Source organism: Poecilia mexicana, unplaced genomic scaffold (genome assembly GCF_051168715.1).
Source record: "Poecilia mexicana isolate PSO_F unplaced genomic scaffold, ASM5116871v1 scaffold_18, whole genome shotgun sequence".
Classification (NCBI taxonomy): Eukaryota; Metazoa; Chordata; class Actinopteri; order Cyprinodontiformes; family Poeciliidae; genus Poecilia; species Poecilia mexicana.
In genome coordinates this window covers 28,424,430-28,450,285 of record NW_028263387.1, presented here as the reverse complement: position 1 = coordinate 28,450,285, position 25,856 = coordinate 28,424,430, and the positions used below count along the sequence as shown (strand labels likewise).

Sequence of the window (25,856 nt, the reverse complement as noted above, 5' to 3'; positions counted from 1 at the left end):
ACCAGAACCAGATCCTGCTGCTCTGTTCTGAATACACAAACCGGGCCACATGTGGGTCAGACCAGAACCTGCAGTCAGGATTCAGGCTCTGGATCAGAACCAGAGGCTCAGCAGAACCCAGGCTGACTCTGGAGCTCCAGTCCAGTTCAGTTTGGTTCAGTTGGGTCCAGTCGGGTTCCATCTGCAGACTGAGAGTCTGAACCATGTTTCACTTTAATGAGGCGAAAAGGAAGAGAAACGGAGGAAAACAGGAGGATGGAGTTACAGCTGGGGAGGGTGTGTGTGTGTGTGTGTGTTTGTGTGTGTGTGTGTGTGTGTTTCTCTGTGTGTGTTTCTCTCTCTCTGTGTTTGTGTATCACAGCTGCTGTGTGTCGTCGTTCTTACAGGAGCAGCAGGTGATCAGAGTTTCTTCCTGTTTCCTCATCAGAACCAGAAACTCTCTGCTACTGGATCAGAGGACCAGCCTGATGCTGCAGCAGCATCTGCAGCATCACTAACTGCATGGAGATGTTCCTGCAGTTTGAAACTCTGAGGATGAAGAGGAAGAGGATGATGTTCCTGAAGGTGCAGCAGCCTGGTGAAGAGCAGCAAAGGATGATGGGAAATGGAGATAAAATGCTGTGGTCTTCCACTCATCAGAGGCTCTGCAGGGATTTTATTCTGTCTGAACTCAGTGAGGATCCATCCAGGACCAGATAATTCCTCTTTGCCAGAATCAGCAGCTCTTGACTGCATTGGCGTCTCTCCATGAAGACTTCCTGCAGCTGATCCTGATACAGGAAGTTATCAGTAGAACCAGGAGCTGCTTCTTTCCTCAGAGATCGTCTGCAGCCTGTTGGACCTGCAGGCTGGAAATGAGGTCTCTTTATTCTGTAGCGGCTCGGTCCATCGGATCAGAACCAGAACTGTCAGTAACTCACCACCACAATAAAGAACTTCCTGTTGGACCAGAACTACTTCCTGTCTTCAGTCCCAGCAGGTCAAAAATGATGGTGATTTGACCTTTGACCTGGTCAAAGTGAGAAGCAGGAAGTGATGCGTTGTCTGATCCGGCCTCTCCTCTCAGACTGAAGCAGCTGGTTCTGAAACAGCAGAACTTGCTGGAACAGAACCAGAACTGGACCCACAGGAAGTAGGTGATTCCCAGCAGCGGCGGGTTTGAACCACTTCCTGCTCAACAGGAAGTGGCGACGCCAAAGCTGTTGCTCTGCTGCTCTCACCAGACTGAGACCATGAGACCGCCGCCTGACACGGTGCTGCTCGGTGAGTCCAGAACCTTCAGAACCTCCTCACTTTATGATGACCTGCAGCCAGAACATCAGACCTGAGCACTTCCTGTAAGACGACCCGACAGGAAGGGCTCAGAGTTAACTTTGGACGAAAAGAGGAACCATCTAGAATTACAGATCTACAGTCAGCTTCAGTTCTTCCAGCTGGAAACCAGAGATCAGGCTGACCTCTGACCTTACCCTCCGGTTCCTCAGTGGACCTTCTACCAGAACATTCAGGCCCAGAGGACTAAAGTCTCCAACCAGAGAAACTCATCCAGGATTTAGTGGCTTTGATTCCTGCAGCAGGTCAGACCAGAGCTCACTGGGTGCCCAGGTCCATCGGTACCGGTCCGGTTCTAAGGTCCATCTGTACCGGTCCGGTTCTAAGGTCCATCGGTACCGGTCCAGTTCTAAGGTCCATTGGTGTCGGTCCGGTTCTGCTGCAGGAAGGTTCTCAGCTGAATCAGAACCGATTTGACTCTAAAATCCGATTCTTTCCAAATCAAAGTTTGGAAAGAATCCAGATCATGGCAACTGATCGTTGCCATGGAGACGGTGCGTCTTGTTGGAGGCGGTCTGGATCCGGCTGAAGATCACGATGATGTCGGTGCCTCTGTTGTCACTGTGTACCGGTTCTGAGTCCTGGACGGATCCGAATCCCGAACAGAACCTCCCAGAGCTCTGACCAGTGGTCATACTGGTTCTGGTTCTGGTTCTGCTGGAGGTTTCTCCCTGTTAAAGTTCAGTTTGTTACATGTTTTCCTGATCCAGTTTTATTTTATGAAAACTTAAACACCTGATGGTTCAGCCAATCAGAACCCTTCTTCTAATTAAACTGATTTTTTTCATTTATGATCTTTAATTTCTCAACTGGAACATTTCAGTGGTGTTTTAGAGCTGGTGGCGCCACCTCTGGACGGAAACGGTATTACAGAAACAACCCAGAAGAAGCAGGAAGTGAAATAAGATCCAGAGAAACTTTCCTTCCTTCTCTGGTTTATTATGAAATGAAAGTTATTTAATCCTCAGACTGAACAGAAACACAGTTTGTCAAATTTACACAGATTTTTGGTTCAATTCAGGAAAAATTACACAAGGAAAACAAAATACAGGTTTTAAATGTTTAATTTAGATTTATTATTATTATTTGAATAAAAAGCAGAAACGTTTTTGATCCAGAGGTTCTGGACAGAACCGAGATCCAGAAAGGATCAAAGTATTGATCAGCAGCCTCCTGATCGGCACCAATATCAGAAACATTGATGAAAATCTTCATTCTGAAGCTCATTAATAACTTCATCATGATTCATGGTTTCATGTCTGGAGGTGAAATGTTCTGGTTGTGACTGATTGAATATGAAATATAATCTAAACCAGATTAAATGTTCAGATTAGAGCAGATTATTGATCTGTTGGTCTCAGTTTGATTCTGACGTGAATCACTTATTGATTATTGATCTGATATTACAGTCATGGCTGTCAGCAGCTCTCTGGGGTGTGAATACTTTCAGTGGTTCTGTTGATCCGGACCGGGCCTGCAGCTCAGCGCCGCTGCATCAGGCAGGAGTTTAACCCTTTGACCTCGGCTGACCTCTGATCACAGCTCAGGTCAAAGGTCAGGACTGATGAGGAACGACCTTAATGCTTCAGGCCAGAGGGTTAGAGGTCAGAGGTCACGGCTGATTCCAGCTCATCTGATTGGCCACTTCTGATGGGAAACAGGGTGTGTGAGTTCTTGGTACACACACACACACACACACACACACACACACCTGTGGGAACCAGAGCTGCTTTAAACCAGCAGAGAGTGTGTGTGTGTGTGTTGTCTCGCAGGTCTAAATCTTGTCTAACACATGTGAACACCTAAAACAAGCTCTGGCTCCTCCCCCTTCATGAATAATTAATGAGGTCCCATGGGGGCGGAGCTTCAGGTCATGTGATGAACCTTCAGGATTCTCTCAGCAGGACGCCATCTTTAATCACCAGCAGGTCTGAGACGGTCCTGCTGGGTTCTGGTTCTGGTGAGAATACTAGAACCAGAGGACCTGAGAGGTTCTGATCCAACAGCAGCAAATCTTTAGTCCTGGAAATGATCTGCAGCTGATGGAAGGCCCAGTCTGAAGGGTCAGAGGTCAGCCTGATCTCTGACTTAACCCTAACTGAAGGTGACTAGATCTAGATCTATAACTCTACATCTATAACTAGATCGTTCCTCTTTCACTCCAGTTTCAGTTTTTTCTGTTTTCTCTGTTCAGTGATTGGCTGGGGTCAAAGGTCACCTGCTGACCTGACAATGTAGAGCCGTGTATCATCTGACCCACTAATGTTCCTGGATTAAAACACATCCTTACTTTGACTGTTCCACAGTTACAGTAATCTGATTAGCAGAACCTTTGACCTGCATCCACAGAGTTTGGTTCTGACCCAGATTACAGACCCAGAAAGTTTCAAGCAGCTTCTAGTTTCATATTTCTGGATTTTTCGTCTGGTATTTACTCAGTTTGTTCTGGTTCTGTCCGGGTCCAGTCACATTCCAGCAGAACCATGGAGCTGATGTTCTGATGTCCGGTCAGCCTGCAGCTTCCTGTGACCTCTGACCTCAGCAACATGACAGCCAGGCTGTGTGAAAACGTTCTGCTGTTCGGGTCGGAACCACCAAGAGCAACCAGTAAACCATTAGAACCAGTAAAAACAGTTTCAGAATAAAAGATTCTACAATTTAATGAAACAAGAAAATAAAAACCTCAAACGGATCAATAAATGTTTTCTGGTCTAGAAAAAAAACAGGATTTTAAAAAGATCTTAGTTTGTCTTTATACTTCCTGGATCTTCTGAGCCCAGGATGATGGTCCGGTCCGGTCCGGTCCGGTCCAAGGCGCTGAACACTTTGGACCGGCCCACTGTGATGGTAAAACAAAACAAAACACGACGAACAAAATAAAAATATTGTAACGATGAACATTTTCTATTTACAAGATCTAGACCTACCAGTCATAGATCTTCTCCTCCTAGAAGTTCATCCTCTAGGAGGAGAAATACTTCAGCCTCCCTGCCATCTCCATGGTAACCAGCTGTAAGGCCAGTGACCTCTGACCCCTCCCTCATTCCTGGCTCTGTTCAGGGAGGAAGTGATGTCACTGCTGACCCGCTGCAGCTTTCCTGTGTTTCCCATGATGCCTTTCAGCGAGCAGGCAGGTTCTGATGGGTTCTGACCCGAATCCCTCCGAGCCCAGAAGTGAGGATGAAGGTGAGGAGTCATCATCATTTAAGCTCCGCCCACTGCTGGATGATGGATCCCAGAGATCCCAGTAGGTTTCCTCCTCCAACATCTGGGAGCTGTTAGAGCAGGAATGAAGGGGGAGCTGGTACACACACACACACAGTTACACACACACACAGTTACACACTTACACACTCACACACAAACACACACACACACAGTTACACACACACACACACACACACACACACACACACAGTTACACACTTACACACTCACACACAAACACACACACACACAGTTACACACACACACACACACTCACACACACACACAGTTACACACTTACACACTCACACACAAACACACACACACACAGTTACACACACACACACACAAACACACACACACACAGTTACACACACAGTTACACACTTACACACTCACACACAAACACACACACACACAGTTACACACACACACATACACACACACACTCACACACACTCACAGTTACACACACGCACACACACTCGGAGTGTTTTCCTTCCTCTGGTGGTGGGAGGAACATCTGGAGTGGATCCAGATGTTTCCAGGTTCAGTCCAAGCACTCCAGCAATTAGACCGAGCCGATCCAGATGTTTCTCTGTGGTTCTGGTCCAGATAGTTGAGAATCAGCTGCTGGTTCTGGTTCCACTCCATGTGGGTCGGTTCTGTCAGGTTCTGATCCCCTCCAGCTCTTCTTCCTCTGTGGTTTTCCGTTAGTTGGAGCTCTGTGGAGATTTGGACCAGAACCGGGTCGTGTTACTGGGTTCAGTGTCTGTGTTGGTCCTGGTCCAGATTCTGGTGTTGGTTCGGTTCTGTCCTGGTTCATTAAAATATTCTCTGTCAGATTTCTGCTAAACACCAGAACCTGAGCAGAACCTGGCAGGTTCTGGTGATGGTGCATGTGTGTCTCTGTGTGTGTGTGTAGAGGACATGGTGCATAAATCAAGCGCTCCTCAGTTTAATCGCTGCAGCTTCGCTCACTGTCAGGAGGAAATATGGAGTTAAATTTGTGTCACAAATACTCAATGAATAAAAAAAATAATCCATCCATCCAGAGGCCCAGTCTTCCCTCTCCAGCCTCTTCCAGCTCCTCCAGGAACCCCAAACCGTTCCCAGGCCAGCAGAGAGACATCGTCCCTCAGCGTGTCCTGGGTCTCCCCTCCTCCCGGTGGGACCTGAACTCCTCACCAGGGAGGCGTCCAGGAGGCATCCTGACCAGATGGCCGAGCCTCAACTGGCTCCTCTCGATGTGGAGGAGCAGCAGCTCTACTCTGAGTCCCTCCTGGATGACCGAGCTTCTCTCTCTAAGGGAGAGCCCAGCCACCCTGCGGAGGAAACCCGTTTCAGCCGCTTGTATCCGTGATCTCGTTCTTTAGGTCATGACCCAAAGCTCATGACCATAGATGAGGGTGGGAACGTAGATCGACCGGTAAATCGAGAGCTTCGCTTTTTGACTCAGCTCTCTCTTCACCACGACGGACCGGTACAGCGCCGCTTCACGGCAGACGCTGCACCAATCCACCTGTCGATCTCCCGCTCCCTTCTTCCCTCATTGGTGACCAAGATCCCCAGATACTTAAACTCCTCCACTTGAGGCAGGACGACCCCCCTGACCCAGAGAAGGCACTCTACCCTTTTCTGGCTCAAGACCATGGCCTCGGATTTGGAGGCACTGATCCTCATCCAGGCCGCTTCACACTTGGCCGCGAGAGCTGCAGATCACGTTCCGATGAAGCCATCAGGACCACATCATCCGCAAAAAGCAGAGATGTGATCCTAAGGCCACCAAAACGGATCCCCTCAACACCTCGGCTGGTCAGAGATTCTGTCCAAGAAAGTAATGAACAGAATCGGTGACAAAGGGCAGCCTTGGCGGAGTCCAACTCTCACCGGAAACGAGCCCGACTTACTGCCGGCAATGCGACCCAGACTCTGACACCCGTCATACAGGGACCTGGCAGCCCGTATCAAAGGGCCCGGTACCCCATATTCCCGGAGAACCCCCCACAGGGCCCCCCAATGGACACGGTCGAACGCCTTCTCCAAGTCCACAAAACACATGTAGACCGGTTAGGCGAACTCCCAGAACCTGCTGAGGGTGTAGAGCTGGTCCAGTGTTCCACGACCAGAACCAGAACCACACTGCTCTTCCTGAATCTGAGATTCAACTATCCGATGGACCCTCCTCTCCAGGACCCCTGATTAGACCTTACCAGGGAGGCTTAAGAGTGTGACCCCTCTGTAATTGGAGCACACCCCCATTTTGAACAGGGGGACCACCACCCCGGTCTGCCAATCCAGGGGAGCTGCCCCTGATGTCCATGCGATACTGCAGAGTCGCATCAGCCAACGCAACCCTACAACATCCAGAGCCTTAAGGAACTCCAGGCAGATCTCATTCACCCTTAGGATGAGATCCAACCTGAACTTTTCCAGAAAACCCAAAACTAAATCTAAATAATTTCTGCTCCATTTCAAACAGAAAAATAGAAAACGACCACTTCCTGTCTGACTGTAGATGGTTTCTGCTCATTTATTAGTACATTTATGTCCCATTGATGTCCTGGGTGTCCTGTTGACCCAGTGCAGGTGGTGGCAGACAGGAGGAGCTGCAGTACCGGTCCCCCCCCTGACAGCCCTGAGCGGCTCCTTCAGTGTCCAGCTGCTCCCTCAGTGCATGAAGCAAAGATCCTGCAGGTCTTTCCTTCCAGCTGCCATCAGACTGTCCAACACCTGCTGCTAGAAAGATTCATCCTCCTGTTTACTCTCACCTGAAGCCCGTTAGCCAATCAGCTCAGGTGTTTTGCTCAGTAACACCTCATCTCATTGGATCTTCATGTTTCTTCCCTGGTTTACTCCTCCTTGCACTCGGCTCCTGTTTTGCTCTGACTCCCTCTGTTCCCAATGTTTTTGTGAGTTTTTTTTTTTTTCCTTAAATAAATCAAATCTTCTATCTGCCTCGTCTACATGTATTTGTGAATTCACCACCATGACAGAGCTGAACCCACCTGTGGCTGGAATATGACAGCAGAAACAAACAGCAGAGCTGCCCTGCAACATGGAGGAAGGTCAAAGCAGCACACAAAACATGCCGCTAAGCATCCTGGGAAATATGGTAGTGGCCTCCCAGAACATAGAAGTTCTTCCACAGGCTCCATCTTTGTTGTAATTGTTGTTTATTATGAAACTCCAAAGTGTTAGAAATCAGAAGAATAAACCAAATTACACATAATGATGAGCATCTGATCTGGACCTGCTGTGTTCTCCAACATTAATCACAGCAGAAATTAACATTTTACATAAAAACGATCTTCCATCAAAGCAAACGATTCAGCGTTTCTTCTGGATCTTCACAGCATTTCCTGGTTTGACATTTTATCCTTCAAGCCTGAATAAAGACTTCAGATGTTATTAAAACCTGATGAAAAATCTGCTCTTCATAAAAAACCAGAGAGAAAATCACAGAAAGTGAATATTATTAAACCTGGAAACCTTCCTGAGAGAAGCAGCGGATTATCTGGACCGAAGAGTCCAGAACAAACTTCAGCTTCTGCAGACCGGGTTCTGATTGGGTTCTGGTCCCGGATCAGGATCTGGATTCAAAGGTGGGGACGGGGACCAGGTCTGAATAGGAACAAAAATCCAGAGAACAGAGTGAGAAATGGGGGGTTCAGAACCGTTCAGCATCCTGCCTCATGAACAGATTTACTCCTCCCAGCCGTTTGGTTTGGACTGAATGAGACGTCTTGACTCTCAGACCTGCAAGGATGCAGACGCGTTTACACGTGGTGCAAAAATGGACAGGCTCTGGCTTTAAGTTTTAAAGATTTGAAAGTATTTCAGCAGGAAAGAGAGAAATGAGAGACGGGGAAGACATGCAGCAGATGTCACCAGGCTGGGAATCGAACCTGCGACCACCAGCATGAGGACCAAGGCCTCCATCCAGGGGTTGTGCTTTGCCCTGCACCACCACAGGCTCTGCTTTTTATATGTTTCCAACTGGTTCTGATTGGTTCTGGTTCTGACCTCTGGCCTTCCTCTTGTAGTAGATGAATCCAGCCAGAGACAGGATCAGACCCAGGATCAGTCCTGAAGCTCCGATGGCCAGTTTGTTCCTCTCTGAGTCCGGCATGGACGGGTCTGAGGGACAGAGAGGACAGGAGGACAAGTTAGGACAGGAGGGGGACGGGTAGAGACAGGTGGACATGTCTCTACTTGTCCCCGGGTAAAAACAGGTGGACAGGTGTCCCTCCCCCAGGTGTCTCCATCGTCCTTCTTACCCCAGTCGGTGACCAGAGGCTCCTTCAGGCTGGCGTGTTCCACCCTGCAGGAGATCCGCTCTCCAGACCTGCAGAGACAGGAACAGAACCGGGTCAGAACCAGCAGGATTGAGTCTGTTACCCCCCCACCTCCACCAGAGGATCTGAATGTCAAAGTGCAAAAGCACCACATTCTTCACCCCCAATCCAAAGATCCTGAGAAATCAACTTAGTGTGTGTGGGGGCAGAAAGGCAGTCGGCCCGGGGCCCTAAACGGGTTAGAACCGCCTCTGGGATATTTTAAAGGAATCAGTTTATCTATGTAGCAGCTTTTCTCTGAGATCCTCCTGCTGTGCCTCAGTCAGGAACATTCAGGAGACAAAGTCATCCTGGAGCCCACCTGGTCTCACCTGGTGTGTTGTTACCAGTTACCTGGTCTCACCTGGTGTGTGTGTTACCTGTTACCTGGTCTCACCTGGTGTGTGTGTTACCTGTTACCTGGTCTCACCTGGTGTGTGTGTTACCTGTTACCTGGTCTCACCTGGGTTTGAACTCCAGGCTGGAGTGCATCTGGTAGAGCCAGGCGCCGTCTGGCAGCTCGGCGGTGGAAGTGACATCAGAAGTGACTTCCTGTCCGTCTCTCATCCAGGTGACTCTGATCTGTTTGGGGTAGAAGCCGTAGACGCTGCAGGTCAGCATGGCGGGATGGCCACCAGCAGGGGGCGCCGCTGAGCTTAGAGTGACGGACGGCGCCACTGAGACAAGAAGAGGAGAGTTAGAGACGCTCAGGTCAACATTTACTGATTATAACTGTATGACCTTTGACCCAGAGCAGTCGCTTTGATCCTTAGGGAAATGTTTAGTAGTTAGTGTTCAGCTTCCTCAGTGCAGAAACTGAAATTAACAGACAAAATGCAAAACTGTATTTTCATCCAGGCGAAGTGGGGAAACTTTTTCTTTTTGTTTTTGAAACTTAATGTATCAAGTATCAAGACCTGGTTTAAATACACTTTGAAACCATGACAACGCATGTATATCTATATAGTTATATTATATGATATTATAAACAATTTAATGACTTATTTTCGTCATAACTTGTTGCCTCTGCTGAACTGACGACTCCACTGACGGTCGGACTTCTTAATTAACTTCTGTATCAAAAATACACAGTTTCACTATGAAGTGATTTGTTTTTATAATAATATATATTTGATAATGTATGTAGAAATTATTTTATAGACAAAGGAAATACAGGTGCTGGTCATAAAATTAGAATATTGTGATAAAGTTCATTATTTTCCATAATGTCATGATAAAAATTAAATTGTCATATATTTTAGATTCATTGCACACCAACTGAAATATTTCAGGTCTTTTATTGTTTTAATTTTGATGATTTTGGCAAACAGCTCATGAAAACCCAAAATCCCTGTCTCAAAAAATTAGAATATTATGAAAAGGTTCTCTGAACGAGCAATAAAAATAATCATCTGAATCAACAAAGTAACTCTAAACACCTGAAAAAGATTCCTGAGGCCTTTAAAAACTCCCAGCCTGGTTCATTACTCAAAACCGCAATCATGGGTCAGACTGCTGACCTGACTGCTGTCCAGAAGGCCATCACTGACATCCTCAAGCAAGAGGGTGAGAAACAGAAAGAAATTTCTGAACGAATCGGCTGTTTGCAGAGTGTTATATCAAGGCACCTCAGTGGGAAGTCAGTAGGAAGGAAAAAGTGTGGCAGAAAACGCTACACAACGAGAAGAGGTGACCGGACCCTGAGGAAGATTGTGGAGAAGGGCCGATTCCAGACCAAATTAAATTTTCATCTCCATAAAACTTTTCAGCAGATGGAAGCATGAAGTGCTCCAAAATCTTCTGATAGCTGCTGCATTGATCCTGCCCTTGATAAAACCCAGTGGACCAACACCAGCAGCTGACATGGCACCCAGACCATCACTGACTGTGGGTACTTGACCCTGGACTTCTGGCATTTTGGCATTTCCTTCTCCCCAGTCTTCCTCCAGAGTCTGGCACTTTGATTTCCGAATGACATGCAAAGTTTGCTTTCATCCGAAAAAAGTACTTTGGACCACTGAACAACAGTGGTCCAAAGTGCTGCTTCTCTGTAGCCCAGGTCAGGCGCTTCTGCCGCTGTTTCTGGTTCAAAAGTGGCTTGACCTTTGACCTGGGGAATGCGGCACCTGTAGCCCATTTCCTGCACACGCCTGTGCACAGTGGCTCTGGATGTTTCTACTCCAGACTCAGTCCACTGCTTCCCTCAAGGTCTGGAATCGGCCCTTCTCCACAATCTTCCTCAGGGTCCGGTCACCTCTTCTCGTTGTGCAGGGTTTTCTGCCACACTTTTTCCTTCCTACTGACTTCCCACTGAGGTGCCTTGATATAACACTCTGCAAACAGCCGATTCGTTCAGAAATTTCTTTCCGTTTCTCACCCTCTTGCTTGAGGATGTCAGTGATGGCCTTCTGGACAGCAGTCAGGTCAGCAATCTGACCCATGATTGCGGTTTTGAGTAATGAACCAGGCTGGGAGTTTTTAAAGGCCTCAGGAATCTTTTTCAGGTGTTTAGAGTTACTTTGTTGATTCAGATGATTATTTTTATTGCTCGTTCAGAGAACCTTTTCATAATATTCTAATTTTTTGAGACAGGGATTTTGGGTTTTCATGAGCTGTTTGCCAAAATCATCAAAATTAAAACAATAAAAGACCTGAAATATTTCAGTTGGTGTGCAATGAATCTAAAATATATGACAATTTAATTTTTATCATGACATTATGGAAAATAATGAACTTTATCACAATATTCTAATTTTATGACCAGCACCTGTAAGTAAATTGCTCTTGGGGCCCCCTGGTGGCCGCGGTAGGTACCGCAGCCTCGCCGGTACCATGAGCTGCAATGAGCATCCAAACGTCCAAAGCTCCGGTCAGAAGCTAAGCTAGCAAAACAATGTCTGGGAAAAGGACTCATCCTTCAGGGAGGGAGAGAAGAAGGAGGAAGAACAGAAAAAAGCCCAGATAAAGGTTTGTTTTAATGAGCCTTGGTGATGTAAAGATTAGTAAAGCTGCTAATAGAAATTAGCCTGATAGCGACCTGGACCGGTCCAGTTCAACAGCCAGACATTTATGCTAGGCTCTCTGTGTGAAACTGAGTTTAAACTGTAAATGAGTTGATTCTCATGGTGGTTCTGTATATTTCTGAGGTATTTTGGCTTCAAAACGCCGAGTTTGATAAGGTTTGATAATAATAATTAAAACTTCTCAGTGTTTGACATTGTCTAGCTAAATGTTTCTACGTCAGGCTACATGGATGAGCTGCTCTGTGCTGTAGCTGGGATTTGCTGTTTGCTGCTGAGCAGAAGCATTTTGTGGCTAAACAAACATTATTTTTACATCAACTTCTAAGTTATGAAAAACTTCTGTTAAAATCATTAAGGCTCAGAATCAGTCCAGTACCGGTACCGGTCCACATTCCAGGGGAGAAAGACTCACCTGGTATAAATTTCATTTTTAGCTATTGGAGTTACGTTATGAGAAATTTATTTATGTCATGAATGTGTGTAGAGCTGCACCGATTGCAGTTTTCTGGCCGATCCCTGGTTACCGATCTTTAAAAAGTTGCAACAGTGGGATGAATATTAACTGTAAAGGTTCAGACCTGGTTGGTCTGTCAGTCAAACGTCTCACTGCAGAGCAGAAGAGGACAGAGGATGATTTATAAACCTTTACTGATGAAGATCAGGGAATAAGATGGGCTTCATGTGTAAGTATCAGCAGATCACGATCCCCCTAAGTTAAGGAAATTGGCGCCCAGAAATCAACTGGTAGATAAATCAGCTGGCCAATAAATGTGTCCTATATTATACATGTATATAATGTAAACAGCCAGAGATGCAGTCAGTTTATAGCAGGTGTGTGAATGACCTGATGATCGGACTGCTGACTGCAGCCGGTCCACACTGTTAGCAGAACTAGAGGCCCCAAAACCACATTTGGCTTAGGGCCCCATGGAGGCTATGGCTATGGGTCCAGGGCCATAGGTGACCAATCCAGGGTCACCTATGGCCCTGGACTGTTTTTATGAACTCACCTGATCTATTCAGAATATTTCTGTACCAGACCCCGGAGTTGTGGTGGCAGAACACCTCCTTCTGAGCTCGCCTGCTGCTCAGAGCCACAGGATTGTTGTTCAAGTTCTCTGCCTGTCTCATTCCAAACGATGTGTATCCAACATAGAGCCCAATGTTACTGTCAAATCTCAAAAACTCCACTTTGTTGTAGATGTAGGAGTAGATGTACTGGGTGTCCTTCAGCTCCGTGGAGTTAAAGAGGCAGCGGAAAACTGAATGAACTTCAAAACCATCTGGAAAAGAAAACATGCAGAACTCATGGTTATCTTCAACATTTAGAGTTTATTGCATTCTTAAGCTCTATAAAGTAGCCAATTGCTGGGTTTCAGTCACGTGACCCGGATGACCTGCGAAACTCAGATGGAGGGCCGGAAGTGGATTTCTCCGGTTCAAATAAAGCAAAGTTGATCACAACTAGTAGCTAATGCCCTAAATAGGCTGGAACAGACGAGGCATCTCGAAAATTTATGCGTACATTTAGGATATGATCCATATTATCTCGGTAAAAAAGACTCCTCCTTGGGCTGCCACCTTATCGTGGTGGAGGGTTTGAGTGTCCCAATGATCCTAGGAGCTATGCTGTCTGGGGTTTTATGCCCCTGGAAGGGTCACCCAAGGCAGACAGGTCCTAGGTGAGGAACTAGACAAAGTGCAGCCTGAAGACCCCTTATGATGCATGAAAACTTTGGATCTGATGTTCCCTCACCTGGACGTGGGTCACCGGGGCCCCACTCTGGAGCCAGGCCTGGAGGTGGGGCACGATGGCGAGCGCCTGGTGGCCGGGCTTTTACCCACGGAGCCCGGCCGGGCTCAGCCAGAAGAGGAGACGTGGGTCCCCCTTCCAATGGGCTCACCACCTGTCGGAGGGGCCAAAGGGGTCGGGTGCATTGTGCTACGGGCGGCAGCCGAAGGAGGGGACCCTGGCGGTCTGATCCTCGGCTGAAGAAGCTCTTGGAACGTGGAACGTCACCTCTCTGGTGGGGAAGGAACCGGAGCTAGTGTGTGAGGCTGAGAGGTTCCTACTAGAAATAGTCGGCTTCGCCTCGACGCATGGCTCTGGTTCTGGAACCAGTCTCCTTGAGAGGGGCTGGACGTACCTCCATTCTGGAGTTGCCCACGGTGAGAGGCACCAGGCAGGAGTGGGCATACTTGTCAAAAAGCGAAGCTCTCGATTTACCGGTCGATCTACGTTCCCACCCTCATCTATGGTCATGAGCTTTGGGTCATGACCGAAAGAACGAGGTCTCAGATACAAACGGCCCAAATGGGTTTCCTCCTCAGGGTGGCTGGGCTCTCCCTTAGAGAGAGAAGCTCGGTCATCCAGGAGGGACTCAGAGTAGAGCTGCTGCTCCTCCACATCGAGAGGAGCCAGTTGAGGCTCGGCCATCTGGTCAGGATGCCTCCTGGACGCCTCCCTGGTGAGGAGTTCATGTCCCACCAGGAGGAGGGGAGACCCAGGACACGCTGAGGGACGATGTCTCTCTGCTGGACTGGGAACGGCTTGGGGTTCCTGGAGGAGCTGGAAGAGGCTGGAGAGGGAAACCTGGACTAGATTATTCTGCTCTAATAGGAGAATATTTTAATCCATGTTTGGGATTTGTGAAACTTTTATCTGATTTGTGAAACCTAAGTAAATGTTGATTTTACCACTTATTTGCATCTGGATCTCAGTAGAACTGGTCTAATTCCAAATCTGCAACACCTAGACTCTTCAAACTTGGACTAAATTATTCTGCTCTAATAGTAGAATATTTAGAATCATGTTTCTGATTTGTGAAACTTCCCTTAACAGACCCCTGCAAAAGATCTTTCCTTCCAACAGCCATCACCATCTACAATAACTCTGAAAAATGAATGAGTTACACCAACATTTTATTTCCCATTGGGATTAATAAAGTGGTTTTGAATTAGAAAAAAAAACCGCATGGAGCATATATGAATAGTAATCTGATCTTTAGTGAAGTTTCACAAATCTCAAAGATGGTTTTATTCTGCTATTAATAGAAAATAATCTGATCCAGGTTTGAAGTGTCTAGGCTGGCAGCTGGCCCTGAAAACAGTGGCACTTGTGGCGCATAATGACACCTGCCACCGGAAGTGCCATCAGTAGGTGCGGTGTCGCGATTTGCACTGCTGTCCAAACGTCCGAAGCTCCGGTCAGAAGCTAAGTTAGCAAAACAATGTCTCAGAAAAGGATGTTTGCAGTTTTCTGGAGCGCAACGCGAAGCTCGACGTCATTCAGAGGTAAAATATTAACTTCACATCAACAAAGACGCAGCAGGACGGATCATCAGAGAAATGATGGACTAAAACTAACTGGAGTTTATGTTCCAAGCCCAACAGTCCAACCTGAGACTCATTAAATCTGCAAGTGACTTTAGGAACAAAACAAGCCCAAAGCCGCTTTTAATCATCGGACTTGATGACAGAAACTAAAAATAGTTCCTTTCCAGCAACAAAATGAGCATCTCCCTCCATTGTTTCTGTCGCTGCTGATGCTGTCGCATAGAAACGGTCGTAGAGGAAATAAAATTAAATTCCAAAAGAAAATAGCAACGCAAAGTGATTTCAATCAGTAACTTTAATCCGACTACTGGATTTGAAATAGAAACGCGTCGGATTACTCCTTACTGGAAGGAGTGGTCCGACAGTAAAGTAACGTGTTACTGACATCATCACTGCCCATGAATCACGGTTTTGGTTCCTACCTGCTGCCTGGACCAGAACCAGGAGGATCAGAACCAGAAAGGGACCCATTCCTCCAGGTCAGGAGACGAACTGAGCCACCTGAGGAACTACTGGAAAAACCAGAACAACGTCATGACTGATGTGTTACCTGGCAGAACAATCTCATACAGGATGGAAACAGATGAAGGCAAAATCCTTTGTTATTTTTGTAGTATTAATTAAACTGAGAACTGTAGACTGAGATTTTATCATCTTATTTTTAAAGTTTCGTTTCATTAAAAAAGAAAAACTGAACATTAACATTTGGGTTAGAGCTTTATTTCAGACCACACATTAAGGACCAGCCAGCAGAAAAATGTAAACGTTTTGCTTCACCAGCAGGTTGAGACATGGAGATCTGAACCTACAGGTCAGAGTTCACCCAGAAACAAACATTACCTGAAGGACCAGCTCTCTAAAACACATTCACCAACGATAAGTACAGAAAGTGTGATAAAACCATCATGGTTTAGGAATGAAAGCTTAACTTTTTACAGACACTTAAGGTAACAGGAAAAACTGGTATCTGATCTCAGTCAGCAGGTAGAATGAGATCCGATCGGGTTAACTGCTCTTTTCTCACTATACAGATGTAACCCACACAGAGATTGGCCTCATCACAGAAATCAGTCAGATAGATGCTGTACTTACTGCTCTACACAGCGTCTAATTAAACAGCTACATTACCAACAACTACAAAGCTGTTTCAGGTTAACCCTTCATAAAAACATTGCTGTGCTGAAAATGTAACAGAATAATTAGTATGTTTCCAAAATAAAGTCTGACAGCCTGGTTGATTCTGTCCAGAACTGAGAAGAAAAACATCAGTGTGAAAATGTGAAACGTTCCAGAGGAATATGAGCTTCAATAATATTTCTGTCATATTTCTAGTAAAGATCATGGAGCCACTTTATGAGTCCAGGAGAATTAATATTGATTGGACTTGTCAAAGTTCCTGATGAATCCACAATGAGAAACAGTTCAGTGTTCGATGCCAGAACAGCAGGAGAGAGATCCATGAACCCATCAGCCTCGACCAATCAGCTCTGTCCCCCTAATGAGGAAGAAGGTCCCGACCGCCACCCCAAGCAGACCCACGATCAGACCGACTCCACAGAACACCGCGGGTCCAACGCCGGGCTGAGGCACGTCAACATCTGGAGACAAAACAGAGACACAAGTCACTGAGAGCTTGTTGAGCTGCTTTCTCCCTACAGCAGGACAGACTTCAGTCCTCCAACGTCTAAATCAGGGGGGCCCAAAGTGGGTCCTGGAGGCCCGGCATCCTGCATGTTTCAGTTCTCTCCCTGGTGGTAGAAACAACCTGTCAACGTTCTCCTTTAGGCCTCTAACGAGCATCATTTGATCCAGGTGGGTTAATCCAGGGAGATAATAAAACATGCAGGATGCCGGGCCTCCAGGACCCACTTTGGGCTCCACTGGTCTAGATGTCTCTGTGCTTCAGCACTTGATTCCAATGCTAGTTCATTAGCAGAGTTGGACTGCATGAGGCAGCGAAGACATTTAATTCAAGTGTGTAGAAGAATGGATTAATCCAAAAGCTGCAGGCTGCAGTTTGAGACCACTGGTCTAGTTAAAGGCCACCCACCCCAGATTCTGGTCAGTGGTTCTTTCAGGGCTGGATGCTCCACTGAGCAGCTGTAGATGTCTCCTAGCTGAGGGACGAACTGCAGCCTGGAGATCTGGGTGAAGGTGAAGTCTTGGTTGGGGAAGGGAATGTTGATGCTGGTTCCTTCAGTCACTTTCTGACCGTTTCTGGTCCAGGAGACGTTGACCGGAGCCGGATAGAAACCAGAGACGTGACAGACCAGGATGTTCTTCTCTCCCAGCTCCACTTTGTTAGTGGTGTAGAGCAGGCTGGTTGGAGGATCTGTCAGCAAACACATGCAGGATCACCTTAAACAGCCACAGAAAACAGAAGATCCTTCATGTGGCTTCAACCAGATCTTCTCCAGTTCACCCCAACTAGATTCATCTCTATTTGAAGATCTTTGAGAGGAACCACGCAATATTGAGTACAAGGGATTTGATTGGCAGCAACTATATCTGAGTACCAGCCCATGGATTCCTCCTGTGACAACAATACTTCATCCAATCTGCAACAAGGCCATAGCAGTTGGTGAGATGGAAATCAATATTTCCATGGTCAAATCTGAAGGTCCAAAATGTTTTACTAATTGTGGTGGAAGAGCACGTCCAATTGGACGGGGCAACCATCAACAAACAAATATGCTGAGAAATTCAGAAGATGCTGGACCCCTGACCATACACGGACAGAGCTGTGGTCACTGGAGAGATTACCTCAGCTCCTGCAGCCTCACATTTCCACGTTCCTGCTCGTATTCCTGGACCCAATGACAACACAGTTTAACTGGAACCGAACCAGACATTAACTGGCCAGTGTGAGACTTAAAGGAGCACAAGTTGCATCTGACGGGGCTGATTGACTCATTTCTATTTTTCTCTACTGATGTTAGTAGAAATAGTTGATGATGATGTTGGCTGTCTTCCTATCTTGTGTGGATTTATATTTGATGTTGTTTTGATGCCCTGTGTTGTACCTGATTTTTAGAGCCCTGAATGTCTGATTTTTTATTTATTTGTTCCTTTTTACTTGCTGCAGCATTACAGGACGCTAATGAACCTGAACCTGAAGAGATTAGAGATACTGAAGCAGAACCGTCCATAATCTAGATTCAACTGTACAACAGCAAATGAGGATGAAGTCAGATGAAACGGAGCTGAGGGAGAAACCAGAGGTCCAAACGTTCCCACAGTCCTCGTTTAGTCTCATCTAAACTTTTTCTGTAACAGGAAAGGAAGCAGAGTTGATCTTTCCTCACCAAGTGGATCTGGGATGTCCTTCAGACCAATACGGATAATCTTCAGGTTATTTTTGCAGACTTGTAGTTGCCCCACAGATTGCTCATAAATCCCTGAAAAACTTGGATGGCTGACAAAGTCCGGCAGGGTATCAACTCCTGTCTCCTGGATGAAGTCGGCGTGCCAAGCCTCTTCCCCATCCAGTGTTATCATGTTCAATCCATCCGTGTCAGAACATGCAATAACCCGGAAACTGTCATGTTGAACTGAAAGGAGAGCAGAAACTGAGTTTAGAGTGTCAGTAACCAGCCTGGGTGAGGAGGTGAGACTTTTACCTTCAGCAGAAACACAGAGCAGGACGCAGAGCAGCAGCAGCTCCATTTCAGCAGATCCCTGACGTTTGGTCTGAACTCACCTGAGTCAGTCAGAAACACTCCATCCAGCAGCCAATCACAGCGCACTGTTTAGTGATGTCATCAGTAGGCAGGCTGATGCTCCAGGCTGACTTCAGTCCTGCAGGTTCTGCTCTCTGATTGGTCAGACTGTGACTGGACTCCACCTCCTTATCTTGACAGCTTCAGAGAAATATCAGCTCCTCTGTTGATTTCAAATGAAGTCATTAAGTCTATTTGTTTTCATCCACTCGTTAATAGTGTCTTTTTACAATGATTGCATAATGTAATGTTTTTATGACTTTTTGTGTTTTTATGATGCGATTTGAACTGCCTCGTTGAGGGCATGTGTAAACTTGACTTTGCTTCAAATAGCACAGCAGCGCCATCTAGTGGTGAATATGGAAGGCAACAAGACTTTCCATTTCACGGACATTAAAGATACGTTCTTTTTTATTAACTAGTAAAGTACGTTTTAAAAGACGCCGCGTTACAAAATTTGAGCACCAGCCCATGAATTCCTCCTGAGACAATACTTCAACCAATCTGCTTTAACTTTAATAAAGTTAAAGTTGACACTGAATCGTACAGTAAACGAAGCAAACCACTCGTTTCTCTTCGTTCATTTTCGTGTCCTTGGTCCTCGCTCACTGATTGGTCCATTCATCGCTTTGCTCTTGGCCCCCGTATCCTGATTGGTCCGCTGGTCTCGGTGTTGTCCCGCCTCCCCTCCTGATTGGCCGGTGTGTTTCGGATCGTTCGCGTGTTGCGGCTCCAGCAGAGTCACCTTGCTTCGGCCGCTGCCGCTGCCGCTGTTGTGGGGATAGAGCAGAGGAACCGACCGGGCCAGAGGCGTCAGGAAGGCAGCTGGCCACCGACCGAACCGGGTCGACATGGCGGAGACAAAGCCGAAGACCTCTCCGAAGGCCATAAAGTTCCTGTTCGGAGGTCTGGCCGGGTAAGTGCTGCTGCTAGCCGCGGTGCTAACGGGCTAATGTCAGGGGTCAGAGGGCGAAGAGGAGCCTCTGTGCTGTCAGGGGCAGATTAATGCTAGTTATGGATTATAATCATTATGTGATCAGTGTAATGTTACCGGTGGATTATCACCATGTTGGTGTCGGACTCTCAGAACATGCTAGCTGTTAACGCTAGCTGACAGGACCGGTGTTCAGGTTAAATCTGCTGCCCGGTAATTCGGGTCCCTGTAGATCCTGATCCGCTGTGACCTGATTTACTGGCCGCGATCAGAGGCGCTGATTGGTTCAGAACCTCCTGGAGCTGATTGGATCTGCTCCAGGGGGTTCTGAATCAGTGAGATTGGTTCCGAACCTCCCACCTGACTGCAAGGGATCATCAATGGTTGCCATGGAACCAGCAGTTGTCTGAGCTCACAGAAAGGTTCAGGTTCTGCTCAGTAGATCAGAACCAGAACTTCTGATGGACCCTCTCTGTCCTGCAGCATGGGGGCCACCGTGTTCGTCCAGCCGCTGGACCTGGTGAAGAACCGGATGCAGCTGAGCGGCCAGGGCACCAAGGCCCGTGAGTACAAGACCAGCTTCCACGCTCTGTTCTCCATCCTGAAGAACGAAGGACTGGGAGGCATCTACACCGGGTCAGTACCACCAGAGGGGTCCAGACTGGACCTGACTGGTCCCATAAGCTGTCTGCTGCATCAGGACCCGTTTCCTCCATGCGGCGCCTACTTCCTGTTCCATTAGGCTACGTCCGTCCTGTAGCTTCTGATCTGACTGCTGATTGGCCGGCGCCGATAACTGATCACACTGATGATGGACTTTATTGAACTGTCACTAATCAAATAGTTTCACAAACCAGTTTTTAAATATTCTGGTTTGTAGAGTCTCGGTACTGAAGTTTTTAAACCCCAGATATTTAGAGACGCTCAGCGTTGTCCAATCAGAAGCCAACTTCAGCTCTATTGGCCAGTATGTTGATGTTGGTGTCATGATGGATCACAGGAAACGTTGAGCATCACTGCGTCTAACATGATGTTTTGTTTAACGACGCTAACAGATGTGGTACAGCATAAAGTTTTTTAATAAAGTTTTCATCAAAGAAACTCTACGAGTCACTAGCTTAAGCATGCTAGCTGCTAGCCTGTCCAGAGCTAACGCTAGTGAGTAATCAGCCATCAGATCAGGAGCTTCAGGATGGATGTAGCCACTGCTGGTCCTGGTGCAGAGACGTGTCCCTGTCCCCCCCGTCTGTCCCTCCTGTCCTAACTGAGGACGTCCTCTCAGCCTGTCAGCAGGGCTCCTCCGCCAGGCCACCTACACCACCACCCGCCTGGGGATCTACACCATCCTGTTTGAGAAGATGACAGGAGCCGACGGACGGCCGCCCAACTTCCTGCTGAAGGTCGGATCCTGTGAGGCGGGCTGCGGACCTGGTCCTGGTTCTGAATCTGGATCTGGTTCCGGTCCTGGATCTGGATATGGTCCTGGTCCTGGTCCTGGATCTGGATCTGGATGTAGTCCTGGTTCTGGTCCCGGTCCTGGATCTGGATCTGGTTCCGGTCCTGGATCCGGTCTTGGTCCTGGTTCTGGTCCTGGTCCCAGTTCCTCCATGGTAACCTGTGGCTCCCCCTGCAGGCTCTGATCGGGATGACGGCCGGCGCCACCGGAGCGTTTGTGGGGACGCCGGCGGAGGTTGCTCTGATCAGGATGACGGCCGATGGGCGGTGAGAGCTGCTCTCTGATTGGCTGCTCTGCTCTCAGGTGTGCGTGTGACCTCAGGTGTGTGTGTGCAGACTTCCTGCTGACCAGAGGAGAGGGTACACCAACGTGTTCAACGCTCTGGCTCGCATCACCAGAGAGGAGGGGCTGACCACGCTGTGGAGGGTCAGTGTGTCAGAAACAGGCAGAGGAGGGGCTCCTCCCATCACATGACCTCTGCTCTGATCACATGACCTCTGCTCTGACCTCTGACTGTGTTTCAGGGGTGTGTTCCCACCATGGCCCGGGCGGTGGTGGTCAACGCCGCTCAGCTGGCCTCCTACTCCCAGTCCAAACAGGCGCTGCTGGACTCAGGTCAGGATCACACACTGCGAGCTAAGCGCTAACACAGGGCGAGCTAAGCGCTAACACAGGGCGAGCTAAGCGCTAACACACTGCGGGCTAACCCACTCTGAATCTGATGTGTGTGTCTCTGTGTGTCTCTTTGTGTGTGTGTGTGTGTGTCTCTGTGTGTGTGTGTGTGTGTCTCTGTGTGTGTGTGTGTCTCTGTGTGTGTGTCTCTGTGTCTGTGTGTGTGTGTCTCTGTGTGTGTGTGTGTGTGTGTGTGTGTGTGTGTGTGTGTCTCCAGGTTACTTCGGAGACGACATCTTGTGCCATTTCTGTGCCAGTATGATCAGCGGTCTGGTTACCACGGCAGCATCGATGCCCGTCGACATCGTCAAGACCAGGTGAGACGGCCGGGTCCAGGCTGCGTTAGAATCTCTGTCGGTTCTGATGCTGCATCATGTTTGGGTCAGAAATGGTTGTGTTCTGTCTGCGATCTCCGGATGGTTCCAGAACCAGACCCAGACCCAGAACCTGGTAGTTCTGGTTCGGAAGCGGCTGACTGGGTCTTCTCCTGTTTCAGGATCCAGAACATGAGGATGATCGATGGCAAACCAGAGTACAAGAACGGCCTGGTGAGTTTCTGCAGCAGGTCCAGGACCGGGTCCAGGACCGGGTCCAGGACCGGGTCCTGACCCAGACCAGAACATCAGGGGCCTCACAGCGTTCAGATGTATGAATCGTGATGCCAAGTGTGACGGGTCAGCTGCTGGTTCCACCCGTCTCCTTTCTCACTGAGAACCAAAATGGCGGCTCAGATTGTTTCCATGCCATCTGCTGCAGAGCGACCCAGAGGTCCCAGCTGGTTCTGGTTCTGAGCCTTCAGGAGGTTCTGATGCTGCTGGTTCAGGTCCAGCTCTGACTGAGCTTTGATGCTCCATGAAACATGGTGGCGCGGGGTCTGTGTGTGTACGCAGCGTTTCCACATGAGGCCCCTGTATTCGGACCCGGTTGGTTCTGCTGCAGCTGGGCCGTCTGGCCACCAGGTGGCAGCAGAGTCTCTGAGCCAGAGGGCAGGAAGTTGGTACTGCTGCTTCCTCTGGTTGCTTCTGACTCTGTTTCTGTGTGTGTGTGTGTGTGTGTGTGTGTGTGTTCAGGACGTTCTGATGCGGGTCGTGGGGAAGGAGGGCTTCTTCTCCCTGTGGAAAGGTTTCACTCCGTACTACGCCCGGCTCGGCCCTCACACCGTCCTCACCTTCATCTTCCTGGAGCAGATGAACCGCCTCTACAAGACCTACGTGCTGGACCGCTAACACACACCATCACACACACACACACACACACACACACACACACACACACACACACACACCATCTCACACACACACACTCTGACGAGCCTCAGCGTCTGCAGGAGTTACAGCAGCAGATCCATGTTTTATTTTTCTGCTGCTTTAAAATAAAAACTCACCTGAGGGAAACTCAGTGAGGTCAGTGTTAAAGCTGAACACACACCATCTCACACACACACACACACACACACACCATCTCACACACACACTCAAAGGGTTAAAGTTCTCTGCGGCTGTGATGTAAGCACCGTTCACTGACAGATTATAAACCTGACCTGTAACCCGCCCCCCCCCCAGCATCATGGTGTCACCTGGTTACCATGGTTACCGAGTGGAAAATAAAGCGTTTTTATCCTCAGGTTGTGTTGGTCTGATTTACTCTGAAGATTCATTTCTGATCCTCTGGATCAGAACCGGGTTGGTGGGTTCAGCTGCTGGGTCAGGACCTGTCCAGCAGGGGGCAGAACCGGTCCGGGCGGTTAGTCAGCCGGTCCAACAGAGTTCTGGCAGAACCTGAGGAGACGGACCGGAAGTTCTGGATGAAAGAAGATGTTCTGGACGTGTATCCTGCATGTGGACCGGAACCGGGCCGGACTTTGCTTCATGTTCACCGGGCCTGAGGCTGAACAGAGCTGGGTCAGAGGTTCTGGTCTGAAGAAGGATACAGGACCATGTTTCCCATCAGAACTCATTTTGAAGAACCAACATGGCCGTCTTACCTGGAGAAGCTCTGATGATGCTAACAGAGGTGCTAACTGGACTCAAATGGTTCCGGTTCTGATGGTTCCCCACCTCAGAGAGCTGACTGAGCATCAGGGTTCAGAACCAGAGCCTGATCAGTGGTGAGCACCGCTAACTAAAGAGCTAACTCCGCTAACGCTAAAAGCATTCATCATAGTAACCGGCAGCTTTGCTATGACTCCCCTTTGCTTTGACAACAAATGTTCATTTTATTTTAAATAATTAAATTTTCGTGTATTTTACTGGTATTTTGTTAACAGTTTAAAGTTTTGTTTTTTATGATTTGTCAGTAGTTTTCCGTCTGAACTCCTCGCTTTGCGCTTAGCGGCCGCTGCTAAGCTAACCATGACTGAGTTTCAGCTGCTGGTCAGGAGGCTCACCTTGATCTGTGGGGAGAAACTAGCAAATAACAGAAAAATGTTGAAAACCATTTTCAAAACAAGCTGCATTTTCTGATAAGAACCGACTGGAGTTGAGAGAGAGAGAGAGGGGGGGGGGGGTTTCACGGATCAGCTCTCCAAACCAAATAAACATGAACGTTTTTCTCCAGATTCATTAAAAATGTGTCCATGTTGGATTAAATCTGCGATTTTAGAAACAAAACCACAAATATTTATTTTTACAACATTTTGTACATTTTGAAGATGGATGTTTTACAGCCTGTATATTTTTTCAACATATTTATTTCGAGTGAAATCAGAGTTTTGGGTAAATTAAAGCGATACCCTCTCTGTAAACCTTTACAAACTCAGCCGTCTGTGACGTAAGTGATACGTAGCAGGCTGAGCTGTGATTGGCTTAAAACGTTCATAACTTTATTAAAGAACAACAAAAATCAACAAGACGTGTTCAAATTAATGACCCAACAACAACAATAATCTCAGTAATTATTGTTTCAACAAGGTGTTGCGCAATTCTGTGTGTTTCGGTTCCATAACCAAAATAACGAGCAGAGCAGGAGTTTAAAATTAACTAATCAACCACCGCTGTGTTCATGAGAGGCTTATTAATGATAGCAAAATAAATATCAAGCCTGCAAACCTGATATCGTAACGGACTGAATGTTAATGTTTTTAAAGTAATTTCTGGTCGGCTTGTGGAGCGGAGGAGGTTGCCATGGCAACGGGTGTGCCTAAATGACGGAGAGTAAAAAGGTGGAGTGGTTTAGAGTTGATCACCTGTTCAGGTGTTTTATCTTTACTCTGAACGTTCAATAATGACAAACTTGGACTAATTACCTTGTTCTGTGTGAGTATACGTCATTTACAGCAAACATCAAACACAGTAAATATGTTTCATTAAGTATTTAACAAACAAATGGCTTCTACCGCGATAATTATGTGAAATTAAATTAATTGTCTAATATAAAAAAATAGTTTGGTGCTGTCAGGCTCAGAGTCTGAGAGGCTTTTCCTTTATCAAACTTTTTTTTGCCTCTTATTTAGTGGAAATATTGATGTTGAGATTTTCTCCAAAATAATAACCTTTTTCAACCTTTATAGCTCCACTGTTGAAAATGAGGCTCTAACATTCACAAATAAAATAAAATCCAGTCCATCATCTGGTTTGAGGCGATTCCTCTGGAACCTGTTGGAGGAAAAACATCCCAACTTCAGTAGATGAGCTTTAACCTAACAGAGCTCTGTGGTTCCTCCTGTCAGGGTGAGGAGGAGCCATGTTGGGAAGATGAAGCTGCAGGATCTTCAGAACAAACAGGTCATGATGCTGGGCTGCTGATCATCCCTCTGTCTGGACACAGGATCAATAGAACCAGTTTAAAAGCTAAAATGAATGGTTATATGACAGACATGGAAAACTGGGATGACTCCATGAT

At 47.4% G+C, this 25,856-nt stretch overlaps 3 protein-coding genes across 3 annotated transcripts; 1 reads left to right on the top strand and 2 right to left on the bottom strand.

The window, feature by feature from the left end:
* Positions 1-7,698: 7,698 nt before the first annotated feature.
* On the bottom strand, positions 7,699-15,759 carry LOC106913628 (SLA class II histocompatibility antigen, DQ haplotype D beta chain-like). Its single transcript, XM_088015650.1, has 6 exons — positions 15,658-15,759; positions 12,910-13,182; positions 9,340-9,553; positions 8,820-8,887; positions 8,566-8,679; positions 7,699-8,163 (listed from the first exon to the last, which is right to left on the bottom strand). Exons 1-6 carry the CDS (start codon positions 15,704-15,706, stop codon positions 8,126-8,128), a joined length of 756 nt encoding a protein of 251 aa, XP_087871776.1. The 5' UTR covers positions 15,707-15,759; the 3' UTR covers positions 7,699-8,125.
* A 180-nt stretch (positions 15,760-15,939) lies between these two features.
* Positions 15,940-18,989, bottom strand: LOC148154451 (mamu class II histocompatibility antigen, DR alpha chain-like). Its single transcript, XM_088015659.1, has 4 exons — positions 18,856-18,989; positions 18,541-18,786; positions 17,286-17,567; positions 15,940-16,833 (listed from the first exon to the last, which is right to left on the bottom strand). Exons 1-4 carry the CDS (start codon positions 18,899-18,901, stop codon positions 16,703-16,705), a joined length of 705 nt encoding a protein of 234 aa, XP_087871785.1. The 5' UTR covers positions 18,902-18,989; the 3' UTR covers positions 15,940-16,702.
* Positions 18,990-19,657: 668 nt separating this feature from the next.
* slc25a11 (solute carrier family 25 member 11) lies at positions 19,658-23,639 on the top strand. The gene is made up of 9 exons (XM_088015628.1): positions 19,658-19,870; positions 20,372-20,524; positions 21,171-21,288; positions 21,522-21,610; positions 21,680-21,770; positions 21,869-21,959; positions 22,234-22,333; positions 22,513-22,564; positions 23,087-23,639. The coding sequence occupies exons 1-9, from the start codon at positions 19,806-19,808 to the stop codon at positions 23,240-23,242; spliced, it is 915 nt and encodes a 304-aa protein (XP_087871754.1). The 5' UTR covers positions 19,658-19,805; the 3' UTR covers positions 23,243-23,639.
* The last annotated feature ends 2,217 nt before the right edge of the window (positions 23,640-25,856 follow it).

Excerpts from the sequence above, each read along its gene's own strand:
- LOC106913628 (XM_088015650.1), bottom strand. The coding sequence starts at position 15,706 with ATGGGTCCCTTTCTGGTTCTGATCCTCCTGGTTCTGGTCCAGGCAGCA. Across the intron at positions 9,554-12,909 it reads AAATATTCTGAATAGATCAG|TGGCGCCGTCCGTCACTCTA; the intron begins GTGAGTTCATAA and ends TTCTTGTCTCAG. Across the intron at positions 8,680-8,819 it reads GCCTCTGGTCACCGACTGGG|ACCCGTCCATGCCGGACTCA; the intron begins GTAAGAAGGACG and ends TCTGTCCCTCAG.
- LOC148154451 (XM_088015659.1), bottom strand. The coding sequence starts at position 18,901 with ATGGAGCTGCTGCTGCTCTGCGTCCTGCTCTGTGTTTCTGCTGAAG. Across the intron at positions 18,787-18,855 it reads GCTCTGTGTTTCTGCTGAAG|TTCAACATGACAGTTTCCGG; the intron begins GTAAAAGTCTCA and ends CTCTCCTTTCAG. Across the intron at positions 17,568-18,540 it reads GGACATCCCAGATCCACTTG|ATCCTCCAACCAGCCTGCTC; the intron begins GTGAGGAAAGAT and ends GTTTGCTGACAG.
- slc25a11 (XM_088015628.1), top strand. The coding sequence starts at position 19,806 with ATGGCGGAGACAAAGCCGAAGACCTCTCCGAAGGCCATAAAGTTCCTG. Across the intron at positions 20,525-21,170 it reads CTGGGAGGCATCTACACCGG|CCTGTCAGCAGGGCTCCTCC; the intron begins GTCAGTACCACC and ends ACGTCCTCTCAG. Across the intron at positions 21,960-22,233 it reads ACAGGCGCTGCTGGACTCAG|GTTACTTCGGAGACGACATC; the intron begins GTCAGGATCACA and ends GTGTGTCTCCAG.